Here is a 14,884-nt window from a genome sequence, read left to right on the forward strand (position 1 = left end):
CTTTTGAAACCAAAATTTCTACTAATCATCAGAAATGATCATCTCCTGGAGTACACCTTCAACATCTATTCTTACAAATATAGCTTATTAATTTCTCTTCCCCCCCCCCCCTTCACCCTCCCTAGTTAGTTTCTTTTGTCCAGTGATAGTGGAGAGGCACATTGATACATGTTTACTTTATCATAGTTCTGTGAGATAGATGTCTTCTCCTTGCCAGTTTTCTGTGTAATTTTCATCACAGGCATTGTCAATTGTCTTCTCAAGTCACACTTCCTCTCTCAGGTGCTCCTGTTTCTTCACCTCATACTGAGTGGCAATTGTGCTCCACTGTGCAGAGTCAGTGAGTATAGGCTGTTGTAGATGCTGGTATCATCCTTTTGTGGTCCTTAGGAAGTGAATGTAGCTTCAGTTATCACCTTCTGCCATCCTAATGAGGTGTTTGTTCTGGCTCCAGAGATCTGGACTGTAGAAACAGACAGAGATACCTGTCAGGCATTGGTGTTCCTCAGCTGCTTGACTAAGTCCTGTTCTTCAGAGGCTTTGAAGTTACTCTCTGGATATTGAATACCCCTTTTGCTGTTCCTGGGAAGAAACCATCCTTTTCTCACACCTTTAGCAGAACCAAATGCCTCAAGTTACCCCAGGACTCCAGAAACCTTTGCAAACTAGGCACTTTGAAATGTGTAAATACAAAGATTTTATTATTTCAGGCTGATTACAAATACTGTCTCCTATTGCCTGTTTCAGTGCATGGGATAGACATACAGTGTGTGAAGGTATATGTGATCTGCTTGCTTCAAAGGCTGGTGGTTGTTACCTGTGTGTTGGGGGAAGAGGAACTGGGGAGAAAGATTCTACACAAATTCATGATAGGGACAGTGACTTTACATTCCTTTTTATATTCTGCCTGTATACTCCCAGAATTACTAACTCATCACAGCATAGAAGTTGCATAAATTCCTTTTTATGTGATTTAGCATGTCCATCGTTGTAAAGGGTTAAGCGTACTTAAATACCAGAAATCCTGGAATGCAAGATTCTCAACATGCCAACCTGAAATCTTTTCTTACATATTCAGAATAATTTTCAAAGGGGCTATTTTGTACATTTTAGATGTAGGAGCTCTTTTAAGCCTTTGAGAATGGAACGAGCTGTAAGTTTCAGGGCCCAAAGCAAGGTGGAGCAAACTCTTTCTTAACTCAGTCTTCTGGCAAGGGATCAGTGTAGCAATTGCAGTAGTCCTTTCTGCATTTTGTATGGTTTGCTTTTTGGGCCATCTGACTGTTGAAAGTTGTTCACATATTTTTCCTTTTATTTTTATATCTTTTAGTAGGGCTGGTATTCAAGATTGAGTCTTACTGTTGTTTATAAGCCTTAAAAATCTGTGAACCTACAAGGGATTACACTCATTCAGCAGTTTAACATCTCAAGGGTGGTCTTCTGGCAACAAACTTTTACTGGACTAATTTCCTCTGTCCTTAATTAGGGATATTGCTGTTTTCTGGGAATTTTTTCCTGGGTTAAATGGAACTGAAAAAGTAATAGTTATAGGTTGAACCTAAATTATATGAAGAGTGGTTGGTGACAGGGTACATAGTTATCTTCCTTAATCACATTCCCAAATTTTCAGGCTTTCATGGCTAACTTTAAGGTTTGATTTAAATATTGTGCTACAAAAAGTGACATTAATTTGTTAAAGTCTTTCCGTTTAGGTTCACAATAGCCAGCTGTAAAATTTTGATAGATTAAACTGTAGCCTGTGGTGCTTATGCGATACTACTGTGATTGGTGGGTGTGTACAACTTTAGGTTTGCCAGTGCTTCATCTGGGAATTTGTGTGTAGCATTTTACTCGTGTGTGTGCATGTTTTGGAGTTGTTATAGATGTCTTTTTTTTTAATTTCCACCATTTTCACCTTGAACAGTTCCTATTCAGCTTTTGATGACATGGAAGTGTTTTTACATGGTCTTGGTCTAGAACACATAACAGGATCATTAAAGGTAAGATTGGCATCTGCCATCTGGAAATTCATATAAGTTTTATTGGCGTTTTAGGTGCATTCACTTTTACAAATTAATGTGCTAAATGAAAGTTGTATTTGAAATGTTAAGTTCCACTATAATGTCTCACTGGACTAGATTGGTCAATTTTGATTATGTGCATTAGTCACAACATGTAATGTTTCTATACTAGAGAACTTTTTCATTACTTTGGTAATAGTATTGTGTAGCTGTTTTTATTTCTTTTTTACTGTTTCCTTGTGAAACTCTTTTTGATGATGTAAAACCCTTTGTTTTGTACAGGAAAGAGGTGTAGCTTTAAGACAACTTTTGATCATGAAAAAAGATGAGTTAATACAGGTCAGTTTATTTTTCTCCTCTTTCTTAAATAGTTTAATGTCCTAACTTTTCTTCTCTTTGTAAATGCCTAACCTTGTAAGGATTCTTTTTGAAGATCTGTTCTCAGAATCTTACGCTATTTCTTGAATTTTTATATGAATACAGACAGACCTTTTCTAAAGTATATAATTCCTCAGATCAGTGTTAAGTTCTAGGAGTTGAGTTCTTACATCCTCTGTACCTAGATCTGACTATGAAGTGGTGATCCCCGCTATTTCTTTTCTGTAATGATGTGTCAATTGGGGTGAGCAGGACATATTTCAGTCTTAAATTTTAAGCATTACTATTTTTAGTTTTAAGTATGTTTTCCCTGAAAGGAAATCATTGCTAGGATTAGCAGCAGATAATCTTAAATAACCACTTTAAACGTGGTCCTCCTCATGAGGTGCTACTGTCTAGTTGTGGACAAACTAGTAGCTCTTTTATATTGTGGAATCTCATATCTCACACAGATCTGTAAAACCTTGGCAAAGAAAAGGAAAAAGCAAGAAGATTTGATTTCTTGTAGTTTACTGCAGTTGGGAAGCTTGGTATTTCATTATGATTCAGGGGTGAGCGAGATACTATTATAAGGTTTTAATTTCCAGTTGAGATAGAATGGCTGCTTTTCCTGAGGCTGTTTGTTGCAGTTGTTATTCTGGAACATGAAAGACTTCCTACAAAAAGCTTCCACTTAAAAAGGGATGATATAATAATACAGTACTACAGAAGTTGTCTTAGAACAGTTTAAATAGCTCAGGTTGCAGAACTCTTCTGAGTGCTTTGTACCTGGTCTGGGATACCAAAGAGCCCTGGTTAAATTAGCTGCCTCAGGCTTGTTCCCAGGTGTTTGGATACCTCGTTACCTCTTGGGACAGTGCCAAAAATACAGGATACTAGGGTAGGTATGTGTTCTAGCAGCTGGAATCAACATTTATTTGCATATGTTAATGTACCTTCGAGTTGGTGTCACAAGGATTTGCATTGTAGCTGAGTAGAATTGGTGTTTACAGTTTTTTGACAGAGCTCAGAAATACTTTTCTAATCTCAGTGGGCGCGTGTATAGGGAGCTTTGTGTATCAAGAGGAGATTTCAAGAGTTCACATAGACTAGGTATGTCAATGTGCTGTGTTATGACAGTGCTTCCAGAGCATCAATATCCTATCCATTATACAGCATCCAAGTGTGGCCTTTATTTGAATCCTTAAAGCCTCTGTTGACAAGAACCTTGCACTTCAAGGAGATCTTAGTATTTTTCTTCCCATGACTATGTGAGTCAGTCTGTCTGTCTGTCTGTCTCTCTCTCTCTCTCTCTGTCTCTGTCTCTGTCTCTCTCTCTCTCTCTCTCTCTCTCTCATATTGAACTGCAAGTCTGATTGAGTACATGTTCACATCAATCTCTTGCTGGGAAATGGTAGTCACTTCTATCTGTGTAGAGGATGGGGGAATTGTGGCCTTAAATGAACAGCTGAGCCTTACATTTCCCTCACTGAAGAGGCGTAATAATCTTCACACAAACTGATAATTTGTATTTCAATTTTCTAGCATGTTGAGGCTCCCTATTATTAAGAGAACTTTGTTGAAAAAAATGAAATAAACACCTGGGCCAGTTGCTCTTGCACAGAAAAATTGTATCTGTAGGAAGAGATTTCTTTTTCCACTCGTCTCTTCAACAGCAGAAAGCTATTCCCATAAAATAAGTCTTGTGTTGTTCATGGACAAAAATTAATTAGTGAGTCTTTAATTCAGAATTTAAAAAATGATATAACATTCCTGGCTTATTAGCAGTTCACAAGTCATCCTAAATTCTTGATGCAGTATGCTAATAAAAAATAGGGCTTTTTTTTCTAATTCTGATTTTAGAGCTCTAATAAGAGTTTCTCCCACACAACTGAAAGAACTACAAATCTAATCTGCTTCCTCGTAACTACAGAGTTGAAAGTCTTTTGTGTGATGGCAGATCTTCCACTAACAGCCAGCTCCTTTAAAGAGTCTGGATCTTATTACTACAGAGATTATTGATGACTTCTGATGGATGCCTCTGAACCATGCTGCTTTGTATCCAAAAGAATTGGAAAGAAACCCTGTCACTAACATGAGACACTTTCTTCCATCAAAGAATATCAGAAAGATATTTTCTCTGTAAATATCTTTATCTATGTTCTAGAACAGAGCCTAAGCAATGACACTGTCAAGATGAAATCCTTGCATTCCTTAAACTTACAAACTATTGCATCCTCAGACAAGTCCATTCAATACTTGGAGGTTTTTGTCTGATTCGGTGCTATTCCTGACACTTGGATTTTTTTTTTGTCATTTTTTGAGCATTTGTCTTGCAAACCAGTGGCAGAAGTCATTTTACTTCCTGATGCATTTAGGACTTTAAAAGTTCCTTCCTCCTGTGTGTTTTGGTTTAGAAGAGGAGAAACTGGCATCCTGTTCTGGATTTGAGAGTGCATAATGAAAACCTGACACATCAAAATTCAAAATATAATCTGTGAATTTAAAGATTTATCTGGTCTGCATGCTTTCATACCAGAATTCTCTTATCCCCACCCTGCCTCCCCAGCCCACCTTCTTCACTGCCAAAAAGTATTTAGGATTTTGCAGAAAATTGTGATATTATTAAAAACAGTGGCCACTTGGGCAAGATGACAAGAATGAAAGTGTTTATGCATAACCTGGCTGATTTTATCTGAGAAGTATGTGGCATCTTTCATTTGTTGAGGCAATCTGTTATTTTCCTCATCTTTCCATGGTGAGCAAAATTCCCCATCTTTCTAAAGGTGAACAGAAAAGTCATATTGATGTTGGAGTGTTGGTTTTGGGTGTGGGTTTGAGGGGACTTTTTAATTTTTATTTAAGTAAAGAAAAAAATAGATACTGTTAGAGTGTATATGTGCCTGAAGTCAAAATCTAGCCTGTGCATAGTCTATTTTACAGATATAAGTAGGTCGTACAACACTGAAGACTTTCTTGTACCTTCTTGATCATATGGCCACTTCTGGGTCATACCTGGATCGTTTGAGCTGCATATCGTATTTCAGCTGACACCAGCTTGAGAGCTCGCTTATCCACAAGAAAGCAATGCTTGCACTGTGCTCAGTCTATGAATTCATCATAGCAGGAATGGTTGGATTCCGGTTAGTGTTTGTGTTCAGCATAGAGGATCAGGAAAAGGGAAGAAAAATATATCTCTGTTTTGGGAAGTAGCTTGAACTGGTGTATCCACTTTTTATCTTTTAACTTCTGCACCTAGTACCTCTAGATTCAGAAAATGCCGTGGTGATAGGAGACTTTGTCTACACAAGTTTTATCGAGTTTTCTACTTCATAAAACATACTTTCAGGATGTGATGGTGCTTAGTCACTGATCCATTTGCAAAACAATGAAGTTACAGTTAATTTGTAGGGAAACAAAGTACACTATGTTCCTGATACGCTGATCGGAAAGCTGTATTCTGATTTGCTTGTTTCAGGAATGAGAAGATTGGGTTGAAAGCAATCCCAGTCATCATCATAATTCCTGCTTTAGGCAGAATAGTTATAATACTCAAGAATAACTGCTGCTCTGTCTTCAGAATGGTTCTCTTGGTTTGTTAATTTTAATTAAAAGTAAACTTGCTGCTCATAAGCAGGCCTTCTGCTTCATAAAATGACTGCTGTTAGATGGCACTTTGCTTTATAAGCATTAAGAAAACATTAGTTCATACTAGATAGGGCTTCACAAGACAAACTTGAGAACTAATGAATTGAAGAAACTTACAGCTCGACGTAAGCAGAGCACATTATTTCTAGGAAATCTAGATCTTTCTCTCTTAAGGCTGCTAGTGCTGTTTACCAAAGGGACTTGAGTAAAAGATGTTTCCTGCTGGCAACTCATTTTTTCTTGATGCCTTTAGCTAAAGTTTCAATTAATCTTGTTGGGGTTTTTCCGTTACTGGAGATCTTACTGTACATAGATCTATAATGTGATTTCTAGGTGTTTAAAGAGATGCTTTTGAGCCCATAGTACCATGTTGTCTGGCATTTCCAAACACCTGGCAGCAAACCTGGAGGACTGCTCTTGGGAATCAGGATGAACACTGGCCATTAGAAACTGAAGTGTCAGAGAAAGTGAGGATTTCCCTAGGCACCTCCTCTCGCTTCCTTTCTTAGAATTGCTGCCGGGCACCATTTGAGGCTGGGAGTTAGAGACCTGGCATTCAGACCTGATGTGCATTGCTAGCTGTTTGTTCAAAATTCTTTCTGCAGTAGTTCAAGGAAGCTGGGTGCCTGCAAATACCAATATCTTGCAGATTTTGGAGGATGCAACAGAGAATTTGGGGTCCTTCAGGCATTAATGAGACTCCCATCTGTCCTGGCTTTGGAGACACTGGAACCACTGCAGTCTGGAATTACAGAGTGGTCTGCTCCTATTGGCTCCAGGTGTTCAGCTGGAGAATTAGGAACAAAGTCATGCTTGGAGCTGGTTTTCCAGGTTTTGCTTTTGTATGGAGAGGCTTCATCAGGGTTGCTAACCACAAAAAAAAAAAAAAAAAAAAAAAGTTGTACCTTTCAAAGCTTTTCTGCTATGGTTTGTAGCATTAGCCAAGAGTATGGAAGGTAGATTGATTAGAGCTCAGGGACAGTACAAGCAGGTGTCAAGTGGTATTTAGGCAAATAATACTTGGTCTTAATTTGAAGCAAAAAATCTATACTGATTTCAAGTATGCTGTTCTTCAGATATATAAAAAAGGCTGCTTTGCAGGATGTTTCATCATGTTGAATGTGGGTTTTTGTTGTTGGGGTTTTTTCGGGGAAGGATATTTTTTGTTTGGGTTTTTTTTGTTGTTTTTTGTAAGATCATACTGTGGCTTTTATCTGATCATTCAAACTTTTGGAGATAGAATGGACCTGTTAGATTTCTTTGTACAAGTGACTTATTTTTAAAATGAGGTTCTCTAAGAAAATAAGATTTTAGAAAGAGGTATAGTATCTTAGAGACCAGTTCCCATAACTGGGAAAAATACACACACACAAACTTGTGAAAAAGCCCTGCTTAAAATCTGACCTCTTTCTATAAAATGCTACATTTGATGCTGACTTGACGGTTTGGATTCTTTCCTTCTGAGTTATTGTTGTTCTGCCAACATGATAATAGGTTATTTTGCTATGAGAGAAGCCTTAGATGATCCTGGAATAGCAAACCTATCTATTTAAGGTGTAATAAAAAAGTAATAGTTTTTACAAATACCCTTATGTTGATGAATGTTGTGCCCATCTGAGCATACTGTGCAGTTTCAGTTTGGCTCTTCTTTAATTCATTTCAGTTAATTCATTTTGTTGTGCATCATCAAATAGTTGCTGAGGTTTTTCTTTTTCCCCCCTTTGGAAGTTAGATACGTTGTAGTTGGTTGCAATAACTGAAAAGCAACTGCCTTTGACCAGTTGGTCTTTTAATAATTAGAAACTCACACGATAAACAGTACTGCACTGGTTTTTTGTGTAAATAACTATTAAAAGGCTCTTTAAATCTAGATTGGCATTACAGATCTCAGAGATCAACAGAAACTCCTAGATGCTATTAATGAGCTACAAGTTGAAGAAATAAGAATTAGAGACCTCCCTGAAGTGATGAAGCTGGAATTCAGGTAATAGTTCATATTTTACTTAAAACACAATTATTTAAGATGACTACAGTCTTTTCTATAGTACAAAGATAAGATTCTCTGACACCTTATCCTGTATATAAGCATTCATGACACCATGCCAACTAACAGGTTCTGAAGGCTAGGGCTAGGTGCATTTGGGACAAAGTAAGTTGGAAACAGCTTCCCTATTCTAGAAATCCGTTTATGGGTTATAGCTGTCATATATGCCATTACTTTGCCCATCACCTTGAGTGAATGATTTTTTCTTCTTTGCACCTCACACAGACTTTCATGGCCTTGCTGTGCAGGGTTCTCTCAGACTTCTGTTTATACCATAAACTCTGAAATTGGCTTCTTTAGCTGCAGTACTAACTCATTTTTTGATTTCTTTGACAAGGTTCAGCAAACAGATTTTTCTATTTCTCTGTGGAAATGAGGTCTTGCCCTCCTTGCTTCCCCATGCTCCAGCAGCATTATTAACCCTTAAAAATGGCAAATGATGTTGCCTTCAGTAATTCCCTGTTTTTGTGTCTGTAGACAAGGTAAGCTGTGTTAGTTTGCAATCGGATTTGTCTGAGTGTAATATACAATAAAAAGATGTGCAGGAGAGAGAGATTCCTATCAATTCTGCATAGAGCTTTAATTTTCAACTGATAAATTACTTGTTTATGTCCATCTTAAATCATAAAGGCGACTTTGTATAAATTCAGGATTTTTTTCTTGTTTCTCTCTACTGCTAGAAGCAGTTTTAACTGGCTTCTGTTAAGAGACATTCTTTCGTTATAAATGAAAAACTTCATAAATTATTTTCCTTATAAATTGTATGTATCTGTAGGAATAGAATTATAAGGAAACTGATTTTTAAGAAAGTCGTAGTCTTTCAAACTTCAGTTCCAACTTGATATTTCTCCTGTAATTGGCTCTTTCTTACAGCCTTCAATATCAGCTCTGCAATACTTAACCCTACTTCTCTTCTAGTATAGTCTTATGCAGTTCCATCAAAGCCAGGCCTGAGCAGACAGAAACCTCCCTCAGCAGCCTTATTAAGCTTCCTCAGTCCCCCTAATCACTGGTACAGCAGTTCTCACAACCAGCCACAGGAAGAATGTAGTAAGTGGAAAGGTGCCTTAAGATTTCTTAAACATCTTGACTTGTATTTTGTTGAACAAATACCATTTTTCTAGAAGAGAGCTTCAGATTTGAATCTAGATACTGTGTTCATATCTTTCCTTTGTTAGCTCCTTAAACTGTAAAAGAATTGCTCCAGAAGAGTAGCATTAGTTTGATATTTTAATTTGCAAAAACTTAAACGGAGCCAGGCGGAGAACTGTGACTTGCCTTTCAGAGACTTTAGTCTTGTTGGACTGTATTTGTTTAACGTAGAGAAGATGGTGCTAATGCTGAGATACTGCTTCTTCCCCATACTTGTGGCTACATCGCTACGTAACAAAGTTAAGTTCTCTGTGCTTATTTTCTCTCCTACCAGTTGCGTCACCATTTGCATAGCTTTGTGGTGCTGCCTTTGCTGGGGCTGGGCTTGAATAGTATGGAGGAAGAAATCTGTTCTCCTTGCATCCAGTAAGCTGATTAAATAAATTTCCTCTGCCTAGAAAAGTAAGGGTTCAGTTCCTGTTTAAAGTGTGTGTATGGGGGACAGCCCAAAGCATGTCTCTCCCACTTGACTAATGACCCGACAGCTGTGTTACTCCTTTGTTAGGTATCTCTTTCTTCTTCATAGGAGCTAAATGCCTTATTTGGATGCTGTAAGGCTGGACTCCTAGCCATACTGCTTGTTGGACCGAAGGATATGGTGGAGTTCAAATTCATTCTGCATATGTCACCATCTATTGGAGGCAGCTAAATCACAGTGATGCTGTGTATTAGCCCTCACATCATGATGTGCTCCTGCCATTTCATTGTCCTTTGTGCCTTGATTGTGTGAGGCTGTCTAGTACATACTGCACTCCTAACTAGTCATTTGTATGTGTGCTAATTGCTGCTGATGCTGCCATCGTACCTATATCTGTATCCATTACCATGTGTGTAAGATGAGAGAAATGCTTTGCAGCCTGCTTGAGGTACATTTTTGCAGCATGATGCCAAGCATGAGCTTTGGGATGTGGAAGGACATGCAAGGCATTTTGGGAAGCTCTTGAAAGACTGAGGTGGGGTGGGAGAGACAGGTGTTCATGTCCTGATACAGGGCCTTGATTCTGCCTTCTAGTCTGTGAAGAGATTTCTCTGTCAAAACAAGTACCTGTTTCCTTTCCAAAGGGAATCCAGATGCAGCCCAGTCTACAGGCTGTATGTGAGACTGAGGAGCTGGAGTTCCAGCACACAAGAAGGCACAAACCCTTGTGATACAAGTACACCATAAATGCCTTGGCAGCACATGAGCCTTTTCTGTTAAAATATAATAGGCTTTGCTGCTGAGCAGAGGTAGTAGGCCAGGCACCTGGGTTTTCCAGTGTCCAAGGGAGGCATTTTTAGAAATGATTTTGACCCCTCATTGAGGAATAATCAGCCACAAGTCAGGAGAACTTTGTCCAGTTAAGCTTCATGCATTTTTATGCAAGAAATAAGTGTTCTTTTTCAGATCTGTATATAGTGACATTTAGTATAAGCATTTATGCAGAACAGCCTAAAAATTTGAACACAGGGATAAGTGGAGAAATCCAAAGAGTTAATAGTTCACTGCATGTGTAGCCAAATAACGCCCCCCCCCCCAAAAAAAAAATCAGATACAGTATCATACCCCAATGACATGGTCGTCATATGGAATTCCTAACATGATTTTAGATCGCTTGTAGTTCTCAAACCCAGAAAATGATTGAATAAAGATTGAAGTACACAAAAATATGATCACAGTTCAGTTATTGGAAGCACTGCATAGGTTCTTCTTGTTTGTTTGTTTTTTTAGAAAATGACTTGACATGTATTCTAGGAATCTGACCTTGAGACTAAAATCACAGGTTATGTTTACATGCTGTTATGTAAAGATTTTACTTCCCATTTGTTCAAAGTCATTCTCTGAGAAGGAAAATCAGTCATTAAGTCATAGAAAAACTAACACAGTAGAAAATGTTGAGCTGATTGATTATAAACTTGCAGAGAGTGTCTAGCACTGTTTAGCCACTGGTGTTTTGACAGCCATTATTTCTTTTAAAAAATCAATTTTTTTGTAAATGTTATAAGAATACATTACTGCAACAGGTATAAAATTTGATGAAAATGTTTTTAAGAACTATTACTCATACAATAAATATAATAAGCATTGGTATTTTTTTTTGTTTTATTCCATTTCATGTCCCTGACATCATTTATTCTGGGAATTCTGGAAGGATTCTCAACAAAAATAGTTTTCCTTTGTGACAAAACACAGGTGTCATAACTGATCCTAGTCAGCCAAAACTTTATCTTTTTAAGTAGAAAAGGGTTTTGATGTGCATGGTTTGACTGTAGTAACATGGGATAAACTTTCAGACTGTCTCTGCACGTGATTATTTTGTTTAGTGTTTTTTACTCTAAATATAATTGTTCAGTTAAATTATTATTTATTTCAGAACAGTGTACTTTAAAAAAAAAAACAAGCTAGCGGGCTTTGTTATTTTTTCCCCATCTTTATAACAAACTGAACAATCTTGGTTTTTAACCTTCAGGATCTGAAGGTTATGAAGGTGAGTTTTGTATATTTTTGTCTTGAGTATTAAAGTCTTAGCAGTTCTGCAGTGTTGCAAATGACAGACATTCATTCTGAGCAGTGGTGGAAACTTTGCTTACTAACAAACTTGTGCCAAAGTTGATTGGGATATTAAAAACTCGCTTTTGAAATATCAATTAATTCATGCAGTGTAGAGGGAGATTAATATTTACAGCATGCATTTGAAGAATGAATACTTTGTATTCTTACTTTTCATCTTTTCTATTAAGTTGGATTACCATATGCATGATATGTAATACTTCCTCATCCTTCTGTGCCTGAACTCCCTGCTGTGTTGTTGATAGTCTAACCAATTGCTGAGTTCATGGGAGTTGGATTTAAAGTTGACAGCTTCCACCAAGAAAGATTTAAAAAAAAAAAAAAAAAAAAAAGGTTGGAACTAGGTACTGAGGGTCAAGTATGGCATAGACTGTTTTTAGGGGTAGGAGAACAACATCTATTCATATTTTTTGAAGCTGAGATTTACAGCAAAGGAACAGTTGTTTTAAGTTTTAGCAAATATAAAGTGAAAATTATAGGCCATCAAATCATTTCAAAACAGCTCTAAAGCAACATAATCCTAGTTCAGGATAATACAGCCTGAGAGTTGGATCCCAGTTTTGTTGAGACACTATTCCCTAATTAGGATAATTAGGTCTATTGTCCTAATGGACAATGTTTATGCAAAAAGTCCTAGGTGCAGAATGATTCCCAAAGAGGTGAGTCTCCAGTATTGCCTATTTCCCTCATGCAGGTGCTGCAGGAGATCAGGCTCTAGGTCCCAGTTATTTTTAGGAGGCAATGTTTTGCTAGTAGACAGTTTAACATCGTTTGCTTAGGGTATGCGTTGTTGTAGGAAAAAGTGAGAACTTGATGAAAACACCCTGTGGGCTTGGGCTAAATTCAATTTCTGTTTAGACACTCGCACCACACTGGCATGTAGCTTGACTCAATTGTTTGGCAAATTGGATTTAGACCTTTTTGCCTTCAGAAGAGGCAGAAAGTGGGGTAGCGTGAGTATGCTGTATTTAGGTTTAGTAGCAGATTGCTCCAGGGAAAAGAGGAAAGTTGGGATCTGAATTCACTTATTCAGATCTTCCCATAAATGTAAGTCCTGAGATTAGGGAGATACCAACTTAAAGTTGTCTACTGTGTTGGGCCTGCGTGTTATTCACCTGAATGGCTGACAGCTAGCAGAAGTTGGAGATGAGGAAGCTTTGAAGAGCTTCAGGGTTTGAGAGATCACCCTTTGAAGAGCTTCAGGGTTTGAGAGATCACCCTTTACAAACAATTGGATTATCTTCTTTTCTTGTTCCTCCTTCTCTCTGCCTAGTCAATGGCAACAACTTTCTGGTCCATACTATCTCTTATAACTGACAGCTTAATTTCTTGCTGAGGTTTACAATAAATTGAGTTAGTGTGGTGCAGGATCTTTAAAACTTAGTATTGAAATTGGCCTGTTAGATTTTTACATCCTTTCCTCCACTCTTTGGAGGTACTAAACTAACTTTCGGAGTTATCTTCCTGCTTGTATTTGAGCACTAAGTATATGTTTTCTTCAAAGTAGATTAACCCAGAATCTGTGGGCTTTGAGGAATGTATTTCCAGATCAAAGGCCCAAGTCAGCACTGTTGTATTCTTCATTCTTCCACTGTGCTAGAGACTAAACCTAATCTCTAACCTTATTGCTTCAGTCCTTAACTACCAAGTACAAAACAGATTTTTTTCCCCCCACATCTTCCATTCAAATGTAAGCTGCAGATCAGGAATATTTGATATGGCAATATAAAATTGACTATAAATTCTTTCTTCCTGGTGTTGCCAGATTATGTTCTCTATCACACATGCACTGAAAAACACAATGTTGTGGTTATTATGCATGCTGTGATCCAAACTTTCTCATGTAGCAGGTAATGACGTGTTTATATTGATAATATAGGATTAATAGCAATGAGATATGAAACCAGAGGTTAACAGAATGTTTCCAGAAAGCTTTTGGGTAACACTTTTTTCAGCTTTCAATGTGGCTTAGTAGCTGAGTATTCCAGATAACTTAAACATTTAGTAACATTTAAGGGGGGAGGGAGAAAAGGGGTAGGGGAGAAGCTCGCCAAGATGTTAAACGTGGCAGAGATCCCTGTGGTAAATTGATTGTGGGTGGGTTTTTTTTCTTTCTTTCTTTTCTAAAATTGCATGTCTGATTCACTCACTAGGCAGTGTTAGGAATGGGTAGATAGTATTTAGCTTGCAAAAAGTTAACAGCCTTTTACAAGTAATGGAACATGGTTTTGTTTTGCTAGTGGAGATGAATTCCTCAAGTTTCTTCAGAAGTTGAATAAAGAGTGTGGTAACCTGACCGTTCCTGTGCAGACCATAAATAAGCATTTACTCGCAAATTCTCACAAGGTATTCAACCAAATGAGACAAAGACTGATTTAGAGTTTGGAGAATACTGTCGTTCTACTCAGTAGAAATGGGGGAAAAAATGGATAGTAATCAAAGCCATAAACAACTATTTTATATAGTTTTATAGAGCTGTCCAGTATTCTTTTGCTAAAGTATACATTTTCAAATAATTTATTCCAGAGAGTTAAGCCAACCAATTAAAGAGCATAGATCTGCTTCTCAGTGCTTCTGCTGATAAGGGATTTAGTGTTTAAACAGAAGTGACAGAAGACTTCCATGAAGGTTGAAACAAACTAGGAGATTATGTCATGCATAAATCATCCTATGCAAACTTAGCATAAATAAAGTTATAATCTTTTTCTGACACTGTCTTTTATACTACATTAACTGAAAAATACTACCTAACAATCTACAATAATTCTGCTATTTAACTGTAACTCTTGATAGATAGTACTGGAGTGGGCACCAGCTGAAAGTTTTACTGAAGTTTGCAGAGACTTGGTTTGTAATGTTGAAAAGCTGGGAAAAGAAGTTACCAAACTGAAGAACCTCATGGAAAGGGTGAGTATGTGTGAGCTGAGCCTACCAAATGTTGTGTATAACTTTCTCATAAACCCTGAACGTGATGTCCATCAGTGAAATGTTGGTGTGTTGGTCTACGATAGGCTCTCTTCAGCCGTAGTTTGGACATTGCATCCAGGGATTGCAAGCTGCATGGAGGTAGCAGGAATGTACGGCTTTCTTCCCTTGGCAGCTGTGGCCCTTCCA

The 14,884-nt window shown here is 37.6% G+C and overlaps 1 protein-coding gene across 1 annotated transcript in view; it reads left to right on the plus strand.

The window, feature by feature from the left end:
- ASZ1 (ankyrin repeat, SAM and basic leucine zipper domain containing 1) overlaps positions 1-14,884 on the plus strand; it is a 40,594-nt gene that overhangs the window by 23,459 nt on the left and 2,251 nt on the right. The window contains exons 8-12 of the mRNA XM_064511621.1: positions 1,925-2,000; positions 2,304-2,360; positions 7,898-8,010; positions 14,011-14,116; positions 14,564-14,677. Coding sequence (XP_064367691.1) covers positions 1,925-2,000; positions 2,304-2,360; positions 7,898-8,010; positions 14,011-14,116; positions 14,564-14,677 — 466 coding nt within the window. The remainder of the gene's footprint in view (positions 1-1,924; positions 2,001-2,303; positions 2,361-7,897; positions 8,011-14,010; positions 14,117-14,563; positions 14,678-14,884) is intronic.

The sequence above is a fragment of the Dromaius novaehollandiae genome, chromosome 1 (assembly GCF_036370855.1).
Source record: "Dromaius novaehollandiae isolate bDroNov1 chromosome 1, bDroNov1.hap1, whole genome shotgun sequence".
In the NCBI taxonomy this organism is placed as follows: domain Eukaryota; kingdom Metazoa; phylum Chordata; class Aves; order Casuariiformes; family Dromaiidae; genus Dromaius; species Dromaius novaehollandiae.